We start from the raw sequence: 19,018 nt of genomic DNA on the forward strand, positions 1-19,018 counted from the left end.
CTATTTTTAATTTTTTGAGGCGCCTCCATACTCTTTTCCACAGCAACTGCACCAGTTGGCATTCCCACCAGCAGTGCATGAAGGTTCTTTTTCTATACATCCTTGCCAATGCCGGTTGTTTCTTGTGTTCTTGATTTTAGCCATAGAATATATTTTTAAAATCTCTCAAAAAGTCAACACATTTGATTCTTCTATCTCAAATTGCAAAATTTAATGGCGTAACATAAATCTAAAATGGTATTAGTCCTTTTCCCTATACCAGGTAAATCAGGGATCTGATATGCTGAAATAAATAACGTGTCACACTCTGAGGAGAAAGAAAGGCTTAGGAAAAATAAACAAAACGTGGTCCTAGTAAAAAATATATTAGTCTTTTTATCTTTAAAAGGTATGTGTTGGTGTTTCTTGTTCTCTTCAGACCTTTCTTGCTCTGTAATAAATTCCTTGTGATTGCTTGTCAAAACAAGTCAAATCCTGGTAATCTCTCTCTTGTTTTGGTAGAGATTAACTTACCTCTGAAACAATTACAAGATAATAAGGAAAAAAACTGACAGTGTATAAGCATTAAATTAGCTGGAGTTGTTCAAGGGGGCATATGAGCAGTGTAGTTTTAATATGATCTCAAGACTCTAACATTAATTAAAAGCTAAACTCGCTCCCATCTTTACTCTGGACTAGACTAAAGGGTTATGTTCTGGTTTTTTTTTTTTTTTTTAAGATTTTAATAATTGTATTCTTAGGAACAATTAGTTACAGGAAAAAAGTAGTTCATAGAAGTTAGGTTTTGATCTTATTACAAAATCTAAACATCTTAAACTCAAATGATCCAGAAATTTTAGTTGATGGAGGTAAGAATATCTGTGATTGCGCAGCTATGACTTTCACAGAAATTGCTTGATCTGACTGGTCATATCTTTTCATTGCACTGTTGAATACCTGCAGTGTTGGAGGCTATGTGGTTGAGGAGATGGGCAGGAATGAGGCGTGGCCCTAGTGGCAGTGCTGGATCCGGCCAGCCTCTTATCTAAGGCGGGTTAACTCTCTTACCTAGGATAAGTGCTTTTAATTTCCTCACATTCAGTTTCCTCATCTCTGGCACTTGGCTTCTGATGTTCCTTCCAGCTTTACAAGTCTGTGATTTTCTGAATCTGTCTTAGGATGGTTAGTGTTTTGGTCTGAGTGTTTGTGTCCCTGCCTTTCCTATGTTGTAAACCTGATGACCCTGGTGATGGTGTCAGGAGGGGGGGCTTTTGGGAGGGGATTAGGTCATGAGGCAGAGGCCTCGTGAGTGGGGTCAGTGCCTTATAAGAGACCGCCAGAGAACTAACAAGCCCTTGCCACCACTTGAGGATGTGGAGCTAAATGGGCAGTCTGTGACTGGAAGAGGGCCTTCACCAGAACTGGACCTTGCTGACACCTTGATCTTGGGTTTCCAGCCTCCAGAACTATGAGAAATAAATTTCTGTTGTTTATCAGCTACCCAGTCTGTGATATTTTCTTATAGCAACCCAAACAGACTAAGACAGCTAGGGAGTTTAATGGAAGTACTTGGAGTACCACAGAAGAAAGGAGTTCTTCATATGCAAATTATTTTCATTATTATTCTTTCTTTGTTTTTATTGCCTTACACCTGCATGGGTTTGTAGGGGAAATGGTTATAAATTTACTCATCAGATGCTGAATGCCTCTTACATGCTGGATGGGTAGGTGGTAGAAATACAAAGACTTAAGAAACATGGGGAATGGATAGAGGTAGAAGATACATGTTTGCATTTTAGTGTGCTCTGTGCTGTAATAAATGTGAAAAGGTAATGCTTATTTCAGAAATACTTATTGATTGCTTCCTCTGTATCTTGACAATAGAATGTGCTAGGCACTGGGCATGGAGAGAGGAATAAGGTACAGCTGAAGAGCTAACAGTCCTAGTACTCATTTGTAGATGCCAAGAGTATCTCAGCTTTGCATAGCACCAGATAAATCCCTTATTCTCTGAGTCCCTGGAAGCCTAATGGGTCTCTGCCAGGGGTTAGCACCATAAGAATCCTGTTCTCCACATTGTATGAGGTGAATTAGCAGTCAAGTAGTATTTTGTCAGGCATCAACCATTTTGCACTGGAGAGAGCTGTCTTAGTGTAGGGTATACTGCTAAACGAGACTCCAAAACATAATGGCCCAAACACAAAAGAGGTTTATTTCTTGCCCACTTAATAGTCTGGGACTGGGGTTCAGTCTTCTTACCTCTAAGGCTCCCATCATTCTAGAGAGCTTGTATTTGTGTATTGCTTAAAACGGAATTGTAGGGGGCACTTGACTGACAGTTTGTGGAGCATGTGACTCTTAAACTGAGGGTCGTTGCATTCAAGTCCCATGTTGGGCATGGGACCTACTTAAAATAAAAGTATCTTAAATTCCACATAGGAGTGAAATTGTATGGTATTTAAACAAAACATAAACATAGGGAAAAGGAAGGACAATAAAATAAGAGAGAAGGAGACAAACCACAAGAGACTCAACTAGAGGAAATAAACTGAGGATCGCTGAAGGGGAGGTAGGTGGGGGGATAGGGTAACTGGGTGATGGGTATTAAGGAGGGCACATGTTGTGATGAGCAATCGGTTTTATATGTAAGTGAGGAATCACTAAATTCTACCCCTGAAACTAATACTATACTATACGTTAGCTAACTTGTTTGAAATAAAATCTTGAAAGAAAGACCAAACAAAAAGTTAAAAAAACAACAGCAACAACCCAACAACCTGAATTGTCACTTTGCCTTGCCAGGCAAGGACATGCATCACTTTGCTCAGGTTCCACTGGGGAGAGCATGAGTCTGGGAAGCGTGGTGCCCCACCTCAAGCAGCATATATGTACTCTATTTCTGTTTAAGAATGGAAGAGTAGATTTTGGTGGACAATCTCTGCATAATTGTGAAATTGATTCATTAAAGCATTAGTTTTCTGGGCTTCTTTCCCTTGAGGAACATTTATCTTTGCAGTCAGAAGAAATATTTTCTTTACTAAGCTTCAAGTTGGACTTAATTAGGGAAATAGAAAGCATAACCCTTGCCCTCAAAAAAACTCTAAAAAATAGTTAAGGAAATTAGACTCATATGCAAAATCATCAGCACAGAACAGAGACTCTCTTAATCTCTGCTATCTCATTAGCCCCTAACACAGATCTGACATGTACTAGTTGCTCATATAACTGTTGAAATCAATTACAAGCAGCCTAAATGCATGGCTGTCAAAATGGGATGTGGTGCGATTGGTGGAAAGACAGCAGTGGAATCTGTTAGAGATGTTGCAAAACAGACACTCACAGATAACTACAAAAAGCATGATGCATGCCCCCAGACTAAGTATAACTTCTAGGTTCCCAAAGTTCCTCGTAGGCCTGCATAGCTGTGCAGTTAGAACAGAGATTCCTCCAAATAATGCAAAATCACTTCTGTCTGTCTTCTGGGGAATTTATTCTGTCCTGGCCACCACCCTGACTGTCTGTCCTGCCTTTGGCCAGGTATGAATAACAGGTGCAAACCAGCTTCAGAACTTCCCTCACTCAGGGCTGGGAGACTGAGTGAAGTGCAGGCTGAGTTCCTAGAGATAGCATCCCCAAGGAGGTCCAGGCTTGAGACCTTTCTAAAATCAGTCCTTTACCTGTTTCGTCTACATCATTGAGAGTTCACAGTTGGCTTTACTATCTGGGAAAGATTTCTAATTCTGATCTTTTAACAGTTTCATTGAGATATAATTTACATATCATAAAATTCACCCTTTAAAAATGTATAAGGCAGCAGTTTTTACACTTGTGTATTCACAGGGTTGTGCAGCTGCCACCACCAATTCTTGAACATTTTCATCACTCCAGAAAGCAAGCCTATACCCATAAGCAGTTACTCCACACTCTTCCCTTCTCCCATTCCCCAGGCCCAGTAACCATGATCTACTTTCTGTCTATGGATTTGCTATCCTGGGCATTTCATATAAATGGAATTTTAGGAAACTAAACTAATATGTGTCTAGGACCAGGATGTGGACTAAATTCTCTTGTTTCGAAGTCCAGGACTCTTTCCACTCTTCGTCTGAGCCATCTATCTTCACTTGTTGTGGAACAAGTGAACTTGAACCTGGAGAGGTTGGCAGAATGGCTTTTCCTCCCACTATCACTTTTTAAATTTGTTTCCTTGGCTACCTCCCCTGGTGGGACTTTACTCATGAAAAATTCTTCCCTTTGAAACTTCATCTTGTGCTCTCTGATTAACTTGCATGAGCACTAATGTTCTAGGAGCCTGGCCAGCATGCTGGCAGTTACTTGACTTCCTATGATGACACTTCAACACTGCATTCACATACCTGGGACAGTCAGGCACTTAGGAAGAAGGGTCCCTTCTTTTTGTGCATGTATCACAATTAGAGCAGAGCTCTGTCCCTTCTAGTTCAGCAGTAATGTCATAAAGCCAGGTCTGAATGTAGGGGGCCTAGTGTACCAACCACTACTGTGTTCTTTCTTCCTCCCTCTAGGTTGAGTCTTGCTCCTTTGTGATTTGTCTTTCTCTTTAAGACTGTCTTTGATGTCCTCCTCCCACGTGAATGAAAAATATTTTATTGGAGTAGAGTTGTGAGAAACAGCTTATGATTTGCTAACTTGTCAGCCCCCACGGGAAGGCTCTGGCCATTGAAAGTTACTTTTTCCCAGGACTTGGCATTTGCGCCCCAAAGACAACATTTGGCACGGCTGCCTTGGCCACCCATTACACCCCCACACACCTGGTCTAGGTTTCGATCTTCTATCCTCGCAGCCCCTGTGAACCCAATTGTACAGATTCCAAGAGACATGAGGTCTTTGAAACTGTACAATCAATAAAAATGCATTCTCTCTGCAGTAGTTGTAATTGACAACAATATTAGGCTCCTAATGAAATGAGTATTTTCATTTAGCATCTGTAACCTCTAAAACACAAGGTAATCATTTCAGAGAGGAGACCAGATATTTCCAAATCTGAGTTTGTACTTAGAATTAACTTGTCTTCTTCTCCCCTGATTTTGATTACTCTGAAGACCATAAGGGGACAGTATAGAATGTGATACACACGTGACACGACAGATTGGCAGGTAGCCCAGGTATGACACATTTTGTCTGTGTGACTCAGACCACCACTGGAAGTTGGCTCAGTGGCATCTCTTTGTGGAGCCTGTTTAGGCTGAGTGAGGTGTGGAAACAGAAGAGGGAGACATGTTCCCTGCCCTCGGGGAGCTTACTGTCCTCTAGTCGGGTGTCTCTGATGGTCAGTCTTAAAGATACACTAAAATGTAATGCTCAGTTTCCTGTGCCAGCCATTACCAGAGAAAATGGGAGGTTCTTCCAGGAAGGAGATGGTTTGGAGCAGGGCCTTGAAGCCTGTGAGGGTTTGAGTAGGGATTAGGCAGCTCAATACCTTGGAGTCTGCTAGTTTTGGCTTTAGATTCCTGCCCCGCCTATCTTATGTGACCTTAGGTGAGTTACTTAAGCCTTTAATCAGGAGAAAGAGTTGTTGCAAAAATGCAAAACTTGTACAGTTCTTGGTGCAGTAGAAGTTCCATAAATAATGTTTCCCTTTCAGGTTAAAGATGAGAAAGGGTAAAATCTAGATAATGGATGTATATTTGAGGTGAAGTGGGAGGTGGTGGGCAGTGGAAGAACAACAAGAGGTGAGGGTAAAGAGAATATAGAGATTTTGTGTGTGTGTATAGTTCCAGTTTTTTAGTTCTTAAGCAAGGATGTTCATGTTTTCCCAAAGAAATGTGTGTTTGATTATCTCTTTGCCCTGCAGAGCACTGTCTTTTTTCTCCCACTGCTGTCCCATCTTTGCCTGCCTAACCATCTTTCTCCTGTGTCTAGGAGTGCTCCCACGCCAGCCCACTGCTGCCCAGCTGTTGGAACGCTCTTTAACACCAACACACTTGAGGCTTTCAAGGCTGCAGATAAGAAGCTACTTTTGGAGCAAGCAGCAGATGAGGTTAGCTGGGAACTGATGATGTATCTGTTCTGTCTTCCCTAGTCTTGGTAGGCCCAGTGGTTCTGATCAGCTGTATGGGTCTGTCAGGGAAACTAGCATAGAGTCAGTACTTAAAGATCCTTGCAGGCTTTGGTTTATTTCCCAGAGGGGGTTCTTACAGTCTCCTACATTGGCAGGAAGTTCAGGGAGAAGACATTGAGCCTCTCAGCTGGGGATAGGCCAGAAAACCATGGCAGGGCAGTTGTAAAAAGCTTTGCTGCTGTTCTCCAGTTAGCATTTGGAAGCAGTTTGACCTGTCTTTAAGAGTTCTATCCCTGTTTCTACATGCCTTTGGGTTCTCTCTTCTTTGTGCCACATGGCTTTCCAGTCCTAAGCACTGTAATGCTGTCAGAGATGATTATATTATCTCTTTGTATCTTTAAGGCTAAATCTAAACTACTCCATCTAGGACACCTTGGTGGCTCAGTGGGTTAAAGCCTCTGCCTTTGGTTCAGGTCATGATCTCAGGGTCCTGGGATCGAGTGCCGCATTGGGCTCTCTGCTCAGCAAGGAGCCTGCTTCTCTCTCTCTGCCTGCCTACTTGTAATCTCTCTCTCTCTCTCTTTCTGTCAAATAAATAAATAAAATCTTAAAAAAAAAATGAGTATGGGTGCCACGGTCAGAGAAGGAGATCTTCTGCCTTTGGTCTTAAGGAAGGCATCCCTAACATCCCTTGAGATGGAAGTAGCTTGTGACCCAGGTGATGATGGTGGTTTTTCTTGGCCTGCAGCTTGACTGCTCCTGGGCTCCTGGTCTGGCAGCACATTTCAAAGGCTGTCTCCAAGGAGCTGGGTTGGTTTCTCATCCATTTTAAAAAATCACAGATTGTTCCCCACAGAAATCCCACCCCTCATCCTGCGGCTCAGCCTTTACCCCGATTCACACGCCCGAGCATTTCCCCCACCCTCTTAGTTTTTCGGACATGGGGCCTACTCTTCTCAGCTCCAGCTCCTTCAGGGCTATTATGTCAATAGTAGGAAAATAATTCTCTTTATTTCCCTCTTCCACCCAGTGGCTCCTTTGGTGCAGCTGTTTGTCTTGCATAGTGACATAAAGTTTAGTAGCTAATCTTAGCTACTGAAACCTTGTGTTCAGCAGCTACAGACCAGTACCAGCTTCTGCTTCTGGTCACACTACTTGCTGAGTATGCATAAACTCATTCTCTTTCCTTCATGTCTCAGGGCAAGATAATCCCAAGTGATACTTTCAGAAATCCCCTATACCTAGGTCAAATCACTGCTTCCTAGAACCCCTTCCCAACCCAGTTCAATGCTCCTCCCAGGAATTCCACATCTTTTTGAGGTAGCATGTCCTACCTGGTGGGGTATCTGGACATTTATGCCTGTCTCCCTCACTGAACCCAAAGCTTCTTGAGGGTAGGGACTGTGTCAGGGTTTTTGCTGTTGTTGTTATTTTTAAAATTTATTTATTTATTAGAGCATGAGAGGGGAGAGGGTCAGAGAGAGAAGAAGACTCCCCATTAAGTAGGGAGCTCAATGCAGGACTAGATTCTGGGATTCCAGGATCATGACCTGAGCCAAAGGTAGTTGCTTAATCCACTGAACCACGCAGGCACCTGGGACTGTGTCTTTTATTCTATAATCATGATGTGCCTGTAAGATAGTAGACAATCAGTAAATATTTGTTGGAGGAAATAATGAAGGCATGAAAATGGCCTGCTTTCCTCCTCGGATGCTGAGTCTGAGTGAGAGGAGGCTCCTGGGTTCTGTCAATTTCCTCAGCCCCCAAAGGGAGTTTGTTTGCGGTGGTAGAGAGGCCATCCAGAGTGGCCACAACCCACTCTAAAGCCTGGAGTAAGTGATGTTGAGCCTGGAGGAAAGAAGAGCTCGGAGCTTTTCACCTCTATACTTCATTTGTGAGAAGCTCAGAGACACCTGAGAACTGCCTTGACCCTTCTCTTTCTTCTGACAGATATGGGAAGCTATAAAATCAGGTGCTGCTCTCGAAAACCCTGTCCTTCTCAACAAGTTCCTCCTCTTGACCTTTGCAGTAAGTAAATGTACTCTCAGTCATATTTAGACTGCTGAAATGCCCCAGTCAAGTCCAGGGTCCCAATAGGACGGTCTGCGCTCTTCTCACTGAAGCTACTACCTGGTTTTATTGAATTCAGAGCTGTTCAAGAAACACTCATTTGATAAGTCGCCCAATAGTGCTGGCACTTATCACCAGTGCAAAGTTAATTCATTCTGAAGATACTGTTGCTAGTTGCATGGTTAATGGAACACCGAGACCCAAGTCTTTTTGCTCGGGACAGTCAAGTCAGCTTTAGGAAATAGTGGTTCTTTGTCACCATTTCTTTGTTCAGTACAGTCCTACAGAGCTCAGTTGCTGGGTCCATCAGCATAAGGAAAAGATGACATCTTGGGGATCCTGGCTATCCCCCAACAGCTTCCAGACTAGAGGAGTTCACACTGCATAGTTTGTCCAAACAGCTATGTTTTTTTAAGAATGAAAAATGTTTTGTGTAAGTGTAACATCAGCTGCCTAGGGAAGTAGGGGCAAGGACCTGGTCTCTGGTGGGCAGTGTGGGGAAATGGAAGGGTTGGTTATAGAGACCAGCCATATACACTGCACACGTGTGTGTGCATGTGTATATATCTGTATACATATATATCTCTGTGTAAAATAAAGTTAGCCTTTCTAATTAAGTTGACTATGTAATATTCTATCAAGTGTATGTTCTTTAGACTCTTGTACATCTAGGTTGTTTCTAATATTCACTACTTTAAAAAATGCTGCAGGGAACAGTATTGGCCACACTGATTTTTATTTCTGCTCATTTTATTTCTTTAGGATAAATTCTTTGGAGAAGGCATATAAACATATTGATGTTAACATATATTGAGTGTTGTGTTTTATCAGCTTCATCAGCTTTGGATATTAATCCTCTTCCCCACATCTATCTCTCCCTTCCCTCCCTCCTCCCTCCCTTACTCCCTTCCTTCCTTCCTTCCTTTTGCCCACTTATAGGTCTTGCCTTTCTTCTTCCTTCATGAACTAATCCTCTGTTTCTTCTGAATGCTGCCTATCTGATTTGCTGCCCAAGGCAAAGGAGAGAATGATAAAAATCATACTGAAGGCCATGCCAAAGGGAGGCTATCTATAAGGAGCACATTTCCTAACAAGTTATAGTGCTCTCTGTGTAATAGCGGGAGAGATATAAAAATGTTTAAATTCTTTATGAGATTACTAGCTGTAGTTTGGAATTAATTGTATAAATTTGAGCAATTTTGTAGATCTGCTACTAAGAGATATATAAGTAGTGCTAGTTAAAGATTTCTAGGTTTGTTACTTTAACATCAATACGTTTTCTGTATCAAGAATTCTGTGTGTTTGCCCTGCTGCCCTTTTTACTGATCGTTCTTCACCTACCTTTTAAAAAAACTAAAAGTCTCTTCAAACACAGAAGGCTTTATGTTTAATTTAATTGAGGTCCTTTGTATCCTGAGAAGAATTTCTAAGAAATTCAAGCCTTTTTCTTTTGAAGATAATCTGATAAAGGTTCTTAGAAATTGTGAGGTCCTTCATCTTGAATTGTTTAACCTTTGACTAAAGATCAGTTATGACAAATCATATAAGGAAGAGAATAATCTGTGATGTTTTACTTTCCTTTCTGCTATTTTTAGGACTCAAAGGAACGGACACTTTAATTTCTGTTTTGTAGTTTGTTTTGCCGCCATCAAAAGGGAATTTGTTGGGGCGCCTGGGTGGCTCAGTGGGTTAAAGCCTCTGCCTTCTGTTCAGGTCATGATCCCAGGGTCATGGGATCGAGCCCCGCATCGGGCTCTCTGCTCAGTGGGGATCCTGCTTCCTGCTTCCTCCTCTCTCTCCGTCTGCCTCTCTTGTGATCTCCGTCTGTCAAATAAATAAATAAAATCTTAAAAAAAAAAACACTGCTTTCAGAAATGCCTTGTTGGTGTAATTTGAGTAAACAACTATTAAACACTTGCCATGTACAAAGCAATACATTAGACACTGTGACAATAAGAAGATAAATAAAAGCTAGTCAAGCCCTCAGGAAGCTTCCTGCTTCCTCCTCTCTCTCTGTCTGCCTCTCTTGTGATCTCTGTCTGTCAAATAAATAAATAAAATCTTAAAAAAAAATATGGGAATTTGTTCTTAGTTGATCAGTTAATAGCAGAATTAGAGACTGGAAACTATAATTACTAGATTTCCTCACCCAGACATATGTTTATATATACATTTATATTTAAAAAGTTATATGGTAAAATTTCCTTTATATGAAAAGCCCAGGAAAAGCAAATCCATAGAGACAAAATAGATGAGCGGTTCCCAGGGGTTGGCGAGAAGGGGGAATGGGAAGTTCTGTGGATGGGTGTTTTGTTTTGTTTTTTTAAAGATTTTATTTATTTATTTGACAGACAGAGATCACAAGTAGGCAGAGAGGCAGGCAAAGAGAGAGAAGAGGAAGCAGGCTCTCTCCTGAGCAGAGAGCCCGATGCAGGGCTCGATCCCAGAACCCCGAGATCATGACCCAAACCGAAGGCAGATGCTTTAACTCACTGAGCCAGCCAGGCGCCCCATGGATGTTTCTAATTAATAAACTGATGGGGGCTTTTTACACTTTAACATGGTAACTTTTATGGTGTGTGAATTATATGTTAATAAGAAGTCATCAAACAACTATCTATTCTTTATTCTTAGCAAATCAAGAAGAAATACTGATTAGCCAAATCAATAAACTGATGGAGAAGCTATCAAACACCCATAGAACTATGAGATCCACCATAGGAGTAACTTAGGCCACAAAAGCTGTAAGAATTCAGAGGCAAGAGTATCCAACCTGAGTGGGAACAGTTTTCAAGAACAGCTTCATGAGTCATTGTCCCTGCCTCGCTTCCCCTGGTGGAAGATATACCTTTAAAGATGTAATCTCAATGTTGCTGATGCTCCTTTGTTCTCAGAACCTCTTCTATGACCCATGGCTATTAATCATGGACTCACTTTATCTCTGCCGGTAAAGAGAGTGAGCTGCCTGAGGGCTCGACTAGCTTTTATTTATCTTCTTATTGTCAGAGTGTCTAATGTATTGCTTTGTACATGGCAAGTGTTTAATAGTTGTTTACTCAAATTACACCAACAAGGCATTTCTGAAAGCAGTGTTTTATTATCGCAGGCATGTAGAGGTTATGGATGGCACAGCCTTTTCAATAATATGCTCCATTCATTTGACTCTGAAGACTGTAACCATGTCTGCTGGTTGGGCCTTCTCAGATAGTATAGTGCATACTAGTACCATAGTATGTGTGGTACTAGGACAGAACTTAAATTTCGGAAACAGAATTCTACCCCACTCCCCACCACTCAGTATCTTTGTTTTGTTCAAGTACTTCACCTTCCTCTAAGCTTCAGTTTTCTGTCCATAAAATGGGATAATAATCACGTCCTGGGGTGGTTTTGTGTATTTAACAGTGATGATGGTAATTGCCAGTTAACACTTTCTGTTAGTAAGTGGCTAATATGTTTATCATGAGGTATTAGTGTGTGGTGTATGGGAATATTTTAAGAGAAAGACAAAATTTCTGTATTCTATCATGAGCTCTGTTGGAGATAAGACTTTCTGACCAGCTGATCCTATTTTGTGTGCATCAATGTGTCTATCTACATGACGATGGGGAAATTACATTAATGGATGCATTCCAGTTTAATCATAGGTGCTAATCTCATAACTTCTGTTATATCCTTTCTTCTAGGATCTAAAGAAGTACCACTTCTACTATTGGTTTTGCTTCCCTGCTCTCTGCCTTCCAGAGAGTATACCCCTCATTCAAGGGCCGGTGGGCTTGGATCAAAGGTTTTCACCAAAACAGGTATCAAGAAATTAAATAAAAGGCAGGCAAAATTGGGTTTAATACATTTGAATACTTCAGTTCATTCTAAAGACAGACAGGTACTTGTCTGAATGGAGAGATGGTCCCCATGGAATCCTACAAAGATGGTACTAGGAGCATACTTATTTACAAAATGTAAAAATCATTTTTTTTTAAAGATTTTATTTATTCATTTGACAGAGAGAAATCACAAGTAGATGGAGAGGCAGGCAGAGAGAGAGAGGGAAGCAGTCTCCCTGCTGAGCAGAGAGCCCGATGCGGGACTCGATCCCAGGACCCTGAGATCATGACCTGAGCCGAAGGCAGCGGCTCAACCCACTGAGCCACCCAGGCGCCCCTGTAAAAATCATTTTGAAGGAGTACTGAGTGATACTTTTTTCAAGTTTTCAGTGACATTTGGTGAAAGGCTAAGCTGGTAGGGAGGAGTTATAGGAACATGTTGAAAGTCTGCAAGAATTTGCCAAAATGTGGTTTTCACTTTCACTATAGAGGATCCTATGGCAGTATACTTTGGGAAGAGTCTTTGAGAACAAGTAGAAGACATTCTACCACCCTCACACCAGGTTGTAGAATTTCTACATCAGAAATGGTAGATAGAGATCTAGTCTTTTTGGTCTAAGAAAGACAATATAGTCATCAGAGATGGTCTAGTGGAGAGCAGTGAAAATAATCAGGCTAGTAGAACACAGACCCTAAATCAAAGAATTCCAGCTGTCGTTGAGGCAAGGATTGAGTGGCAAGATGATTTGAAATCATGAAGCACATCAATCATTAAATCGTGAATTCTAACACCAGGGAGAAACCCTCATTGATGAAAAAATAGTAAGTTTGTTTAGGGCAAATTGAAGGTTGTAGTTTTGTGGAACTAATTTCCCAAGAAGAAAGACAAGTAGAGGAAAAGGATAATGCCATGGGACTGACTGCTGATGTAAACAAGATTTCTTTTAGGAGTGACATAAATATTCTAAAATTATCCTACATTCTATAAATATTCTAAAATTATTGCACTGATGGTTGCATAATCCTGCAAACATGCTAAAAACAGCACTGAATTATGCACTTTACATGGGTGAATTATCTAGTAAGTGAGGTATGTCTCAGAAATGCTGTTATTTTAAGGAAAGGTTCAAGGTAAAATTCATCAGTGGTGGATTCAGTGCTTGGTTATTATAGGAGAGAAATAATGTTTGGAGCTCTCTCTACACCACTGTGATTAACATCTTAGGGAGCCACCATGCTGTACTATAAAGTGTCCCCTCAAAACCTCGTGCCCCTCTCTAACACACACCACCATGCACGTGGAAAGGGTTACGTAGAAGTGAAGGGGTATTATTTGGGTACTTCTATGTTCATTTGCTACAAAAGAATAACAGGGCTATGCTCAGTCATTTCTAGTCTTCTGGCTTTAATGTACCTTTTATATTAATTTTTAGCTCAGAACTAGAAAGTAATTGTCTGGAGAATAATTCAGTGTTTCCTGTTCTTAGATTCAAGGCCTTGAGCGTGCATATGATGATCTTTGTCACACAGAAGGAGTCCCAGCGCTACCTTACTTCTTGATCAAGTATGATGAGAACATGGTGCTGGTTTCCCTGCTTAAACACTACAGTGATTTCTTCCAAGACCAAAGGACAAAGGTCAGAAAAACTCCGTTTTATTATTCTTAAAAAAAAAAAAAATCTGATGTTCATGTCTTAATAGATCATTGCAAAATTCAAAATCACTTAGATTTCTTTAGCCCTCCAAGGAATGTTGTGGAACATTCTTTAATCTTCATCCTCTCTCAGCCCTGCTGTTCCCAGATCAGCCTCTCCTCCAGATTTTCCTAGCTCTTTTACACCTCAAAGTAATTTTGGGTTCCTCCTTTCCAATTCGTGATAAAGTTATTTCAGTTTTCCTTCCTGATATATTTTGTATCTGTATTTTAACTTATTTCCAGAGTTACCACCATAGTTCAGGCCCTGATTACTTCTGTTCTGGACAGTTAGAGTCTTCTTGCTTCCATCCTGTTTACCACCACTTGCTTCAAACTACTCACATTCACCCTATCATTCAGTGATCGGGTTAATGGTGTCTTCCGTCTGGCTCCAGGCCACTTCTCCTGCTTCATCTTCTGCTGTTTTCCTCATAAACCATTGCTCTCAGGTGAGCTTGCCTGTTTTTTCAGAGAATCCTCACCCTCAACCCTACTCCCACGAATCAAGTCTATGTAGGACTTTTTCTATAACTCTCTTTGACCTCATACAGTATCATCTGAAACATACTCTATGTGAAAATCCTGAGAAACTCTCCTTGTTGGAATTCCAGCTCCATGGTGAAGCCTTCTCACAGGGTGGCCTGGCCATGTGTAATCTTTCCTTTTTTGATCTCACTGCACTTACTTTCTGATCTCATTTTCTGTCCTGTTTGCTTATACAAGTTACTTTTTGTTCTATCCTAGATGGTAAGCTCCTAAAGGGCAGAGCTTGTATCTTAATGTATCTGCATCTACAAAATATCTTAAACTGGTCTTAGGTCCTCAATAAAATTCTGAACAAATGAAAAAGTACTGTGTCTTTCAGAAGTGTATATAGTGAGCTATCTCAGTCATATAAGGGATTGTAAATTAAAAATAAACAATTGATGAATTTTATGAGCTTACGAAGTCAGGTGGGATAATTTCATTAGCCATGTAGATATATCAGAGTTGAGAAAAGAGAGACCTCTAATAGATGCCCTGATTATTTCTTAGCCTGAACTTAAGATACCTTTTTTAAAGTGCATTTTTTTCTCAACTATATTAGCATTTTCCTTCACAAAACAATACTTTATTAGGCACTAAGCATTCTGTTTTCTATTCTCTTTTTGATCTTTTTTGAAAGAGCCACTATATGACTAGAACTAACAAATAGCTTATCACTTTAGTTTGGACAGTGCTGGTTGGTTGCCCAGTGGGAGAGTACTGGCCGATAAATGAACTGCACTAAGGATGGTTCCATTTGTGATTTTCATTTCCAGCTGCATCTTTCTGTTTTTAAATTTTCATGACGTTATTCAACTATTATTTTAAGGTATCAGGTTTTTTTAAAGTAAACAATTTGTATATTTCCTACTAATCTTTTTCTATTTTTTAAAGACTAAGATGATACCATATTATTTTTTATTGTAACATTTAGCATAATACCGTTACACTCTGTATCAACTTCCTTTCTGATAGATAACATCAAATTTTTGACATTTAGTTTTATGATACTTCTTCATTATTAGGAGCTTCCCTGTGCATCAGATTCCTGCCTTCTACCCACTTACCTTGAATTATTTCCTTAGGAAGGATTTTTAGATAGAGAACTACTGACTTAAAGGGTTTGGACATTTTAAGGTCTATGATCAGTGGTGTGCTTGTAAATGTTTGACAGCTGGCTCTCCGGTGGGGCAAAACCCTGATTGTGTATGTTTGCTTCTTTTCATGGTGTCAGTCCTCCCACCATGGCCAAGTTCAGGCTGCCAACATGAAGTCACAGAACGCAGAGATGGGAAGAGATGGTAACAGTTGGCTTTCCCAAGTCTGTTCAGGCCAGCTCTGGCCTACCACTGCCTGTCATAACTATGGCTCACAAACTGTGCTGGTTTTCCCTTCTGCCAGCCATGCACCCAGACCAGCCCTGGGATGTTACACATTTTACACATTTGAACCAATTAAAAAAGGGCCTCATTTACATACTTCATTCCCTCAGTGAGACTATGATTCCACTTACTGGTCATGGTGACAACCGCATCATTAACAATTAGTTGTCTTTCAAGGCAGTGTTTGTGATTCCATCAAAAACAGCCCATATCTCTGTGCCATTGCCAGTCTTTTGTAAAAGCTTGCTTGAGTCTTCTGCTTTCCTCAGAGCAGTTATTGAAGATTGGGTGTTTGGGAAACATTTTGTAATTGTAACAACATTAGCCTTTAATTCTGGGGTTTAAAAATCTTTGGACAGGAGCGAAGCAAAGGAACAACAATTGGTATGCTATTAGCAGGCCTCTTTCTTCACTTAGCAAGCTCCACATCTTGGCAGCTGTCTGTGACATTGCAGTGCATTAGATACTTGGATTTTTGTGTCCTGTACTTTTAAAACATGAAATCACCTTTGTGCATTTCCTGTTACATCAAGTATTTGAGTAGTAGATGGCCATTTGTCAGATAAGTGTATTTTAAGGGAGCAGTGTGGAAATTTCTCCAGCTGAACGTACTCAAGTTGACAATTTTGCCCTCTTTTCTTTCTCATGTACTTTTTCAGCAAATAACTGGGTGGACCATAGCCAGAGCATGACTGAGCTACTTCAGTGAATTGTGTGCTCTCGGCCAAGTAGAAAGGAGCATTTATTTCGACAATCTTCTAAACAAATTTTTTTTCCCCCAATTACATTTTGCTTCTTTCTACTGATTGGTATTATAAAAGAATTGATTTACCCAGCTTCACACAATGATTGTGTGACAAAGCCAGGTGGAGAAGGCAGAACTCCTAGCCCATAATGATTTCTGACTGCCACTACCACCAACAAAAAAATCTATTTACCCAAACAGTTAAGCTGGCTTACCTAGCATTGTGCTGACTAATTCCTACAGTGATTGAGGTTCCTGATTTGGTTCTGAAAGCACTTAAAGATTTTGGAATCACTTTTGAATCATCAAAGAAATATTAAAGGATGTTCAGTCTAATGTCAAATGGATTCTGTCGTTTTCCTGTCTGGATGCTTGCTTTTTGTACTCATGCATGCCTCATGTGGGTAGGAGAGTTACTTTAAAGCATCTTGAAGTTGACCTCCCTTTGTGGTTGATAGATTTCTCTTCAGCAGTTCACTCCTACTCTGTAGCTCATCTTAGGTCAGGTTGCTCTAAGAAACTGATTCCTGTTTTTTTCTGCTCAGAAAAAGTTGGGGTTTTTTTCTTACTACCTTCCTATCTCATTGCCTTTGTATTTAGTGTCAGAAATGTACTCATTCTTTGAAATTAGGCACCACTTACAGTATCTAATATGACATTCTTGTTTCTATAACTTCATTTAGTCCCAACTCTACACTTACAGATGATAAAGCCTAAATGTGGAAAGTGTTTGATAAGCTGGAACTTATCCCCTTCTTTTCTCTGCCAGTTAGGAAAAAGGGAACTTTGAGATGGAAGGTAGATCGCTATGTGACAATAACAGATTGAACTGTACAGAAGGGTCAGTGCAGGTACGACATAGAGTTTATTTACATTGCTGTTATAGTTAGCATTCATTGAGCTTGCCTTGTGTGCAGTCTCCATGTGCAGGCAGAGTTCTCCAAAGACGAGAAACCTAAGGTACAGAGAAATTGTATGAGAATAAGGCATCTGCTAAGAGTCCAGATTTATTGAGTCACATTTGAAAATTGAAACTCAGAGTCTCAATACGAAGGTCATGCATGCCTGCTGACCTCTGGTTTTTTCTACCACATTAGGTCATTTTCTTCTTCTAAGCTGTTTTAAATGTTATAGAAGTAGAATGCCAGCCTCCCCCTTCTCCCCCTTTTCTTGCTGGATAATAGACTTGTAAATATCTTTGATAAATTTTTTTAAATGTGAAGGCAAAGCAATGATTACTTAAATATAATTTGTCTAGCAGATGCCATCTGTCATGATTGACAGAAGGGAATAAAGCTGAAGGGTGTCCCAAGTGGTGGTGATTGCCAACAGGACCAGAAAACTCAAGGGAGACAATTTCTTCATTCAGAGGGAGCCTTGGGGGGAATGCCTCATTTTTCGGGTTTTCTCATCTCTCAGAGCAAGTCCTTTGAGATTAAACTGTCACATTCTCATCCAGGGCAATCCCAGTGTGAAAATGTCACTGAAGGGGGAACCTGTACTGTTGAGAAAAGAAAAGGGAGGGAAAAGGGCCAGCCAAGATGCTGTACCATGGCTTTATATGTGAGCTTCAGATCTCTGTTGGTTAGCCATCATCTCCCTCCCTCCAGCTGCCTCCCAGGATCCCTGCCCAAAGATAGGGTATAAGGGGCAGAGCTTCCCATATAGTGGGGCCTGGAGAAATGGCCAGTTCTGTCATTTATTCAGCAGAATTTGCTGAACATCCATTACTGTACCAGGCACTAGGGATGGAAAGATGCATGTGATAGACATTGCTTGAGCCCGCACAGAGCGAGACCGCTTTAAGCAACCGCTGCACTCTCAAGAGGTCTTTGTAACTTGTTGTGCTTTAGAATTACCTGGCGAGCTTTTAGAATAACTAATGCTCAAGCCACAGCCCAGACTAGCAGAACCAGGACCTCAAGTGGTGGGACCCAGGCAGCAGGATTTTTGAAAGCTTCCCAAGCGTGATTGTCACACACATTCAAATATGAAGACCAAGACAGGAGAGAGTTGAGGAGCAGGGCAGTGCTGCTCAACCTGCCTTGAGCGTGCAGTTCACCTGGGTCCTTGTTAAAATGGATTCTGATCCAGTGGGACTGGAGACAGGGAGCCTGAGATTCTGCATTTCCAACAGGTTCCCAGGTGGTACTACTGGTGCGTGGAACCCATTTAGACATAGAGCCAGTCCAGACTTTCCAAGGTAATGAAAAATGGCCCCACAGACTTCTCTTTAGTCTACAAGATCACCTTCTCTAATGGTTCTCCGAGTAAGTGTGTGAACTGATCCAATGGCACCAGCATCGCTTCAACACTTTATACAGATACACATGGCTAGGCTCACCACTGGAGATTTGGAAGCATGAATAATGTTAATAGCACTACACATAAACAGGGCTTTTCATGTCAGTACCATACCCTGTCATCCTCACTGTGTCTCTGTGAAGTAGTTGCCCAGAGATTCAGGTTTAAAAAGCTGAGACCTGGATGCCTGGGTGGTGCAATCAGTTTCAGTGTCTGACTCTTGATTTTGGCACAGGTCATGCTCTCAGGGTCGCAAGATTAAGCCCCGGTGTCAGGCTCTGCGATCAGTGGGGAGTCGGCTTGAGATTCTCTCTTTCTCCCACTCTCCCTCTGCTTACCGCCCTGCCCGACTCCTGCCCCGTACTCACTCTCTTTCTCTCAAGTAAATCTTAAAAAAAAAAAAAAAAAAGCCAAGGCCTAGGGGCACCTGGGTGCTCAGTCAGTTAACATCCTACTCTT

The 19,018-nt window shown here is 41.1% G+C and overlaps 1 protein-coding gene across 9 annotated transcripts in view; it reads left to right on the top strand.

Annotated features, from left to right (window-relative positions):
- ATG7 (autophagy related 7) overlaps positions 1-19,018 on the top strand; it is a 243,773-nt gene that overhangs the window by 20,037 nt on the left and 204,718 nt on the right. For 8 of the 9 annotated variants that reach the window (XM_004738540.3, XM_004738542.3, XM_013054586.2 and 5 more), the window contains exons 4-7: positions 5,878-5,995; positions 7,967-8,044; positions 11,770-11,886; positions 13,395-13,544. In XM_004738540.3, coding sequence (XP_004738597.2) covers positions 5,878-5,995; positions 7,967-8,044; positions 11,770-11,886; positions 13,395-13,544 — 463 coding nt within the window. The remainder of the gene's footprint in view (positions 1-5,877; positions 5,996-7,966; positions 8,045-11,769; positions 11,887-13,394; positions 13,545-19,018) is intronic. The other variant, XM_013054599.2, reaches the window with a different exon arrangement.

This window comes from Mustela putorius, unplaced genomic scaffold (genome assembly GCF_011764305.1).
Source record: "Mustela putorius furo isolate JIRA1106 unplaced genomic scaffold, ASM1176430v1.1 tig00003850_pilon_pilon_pilon, whole genome shotgun sequence".
In the NCBI taxonomy this organism is placed as follows: Eukaryota; Metazoa; Chordata; class Mammalia; order Carnivora; family Mustelidae; genus Mustela; species Mustela putorius.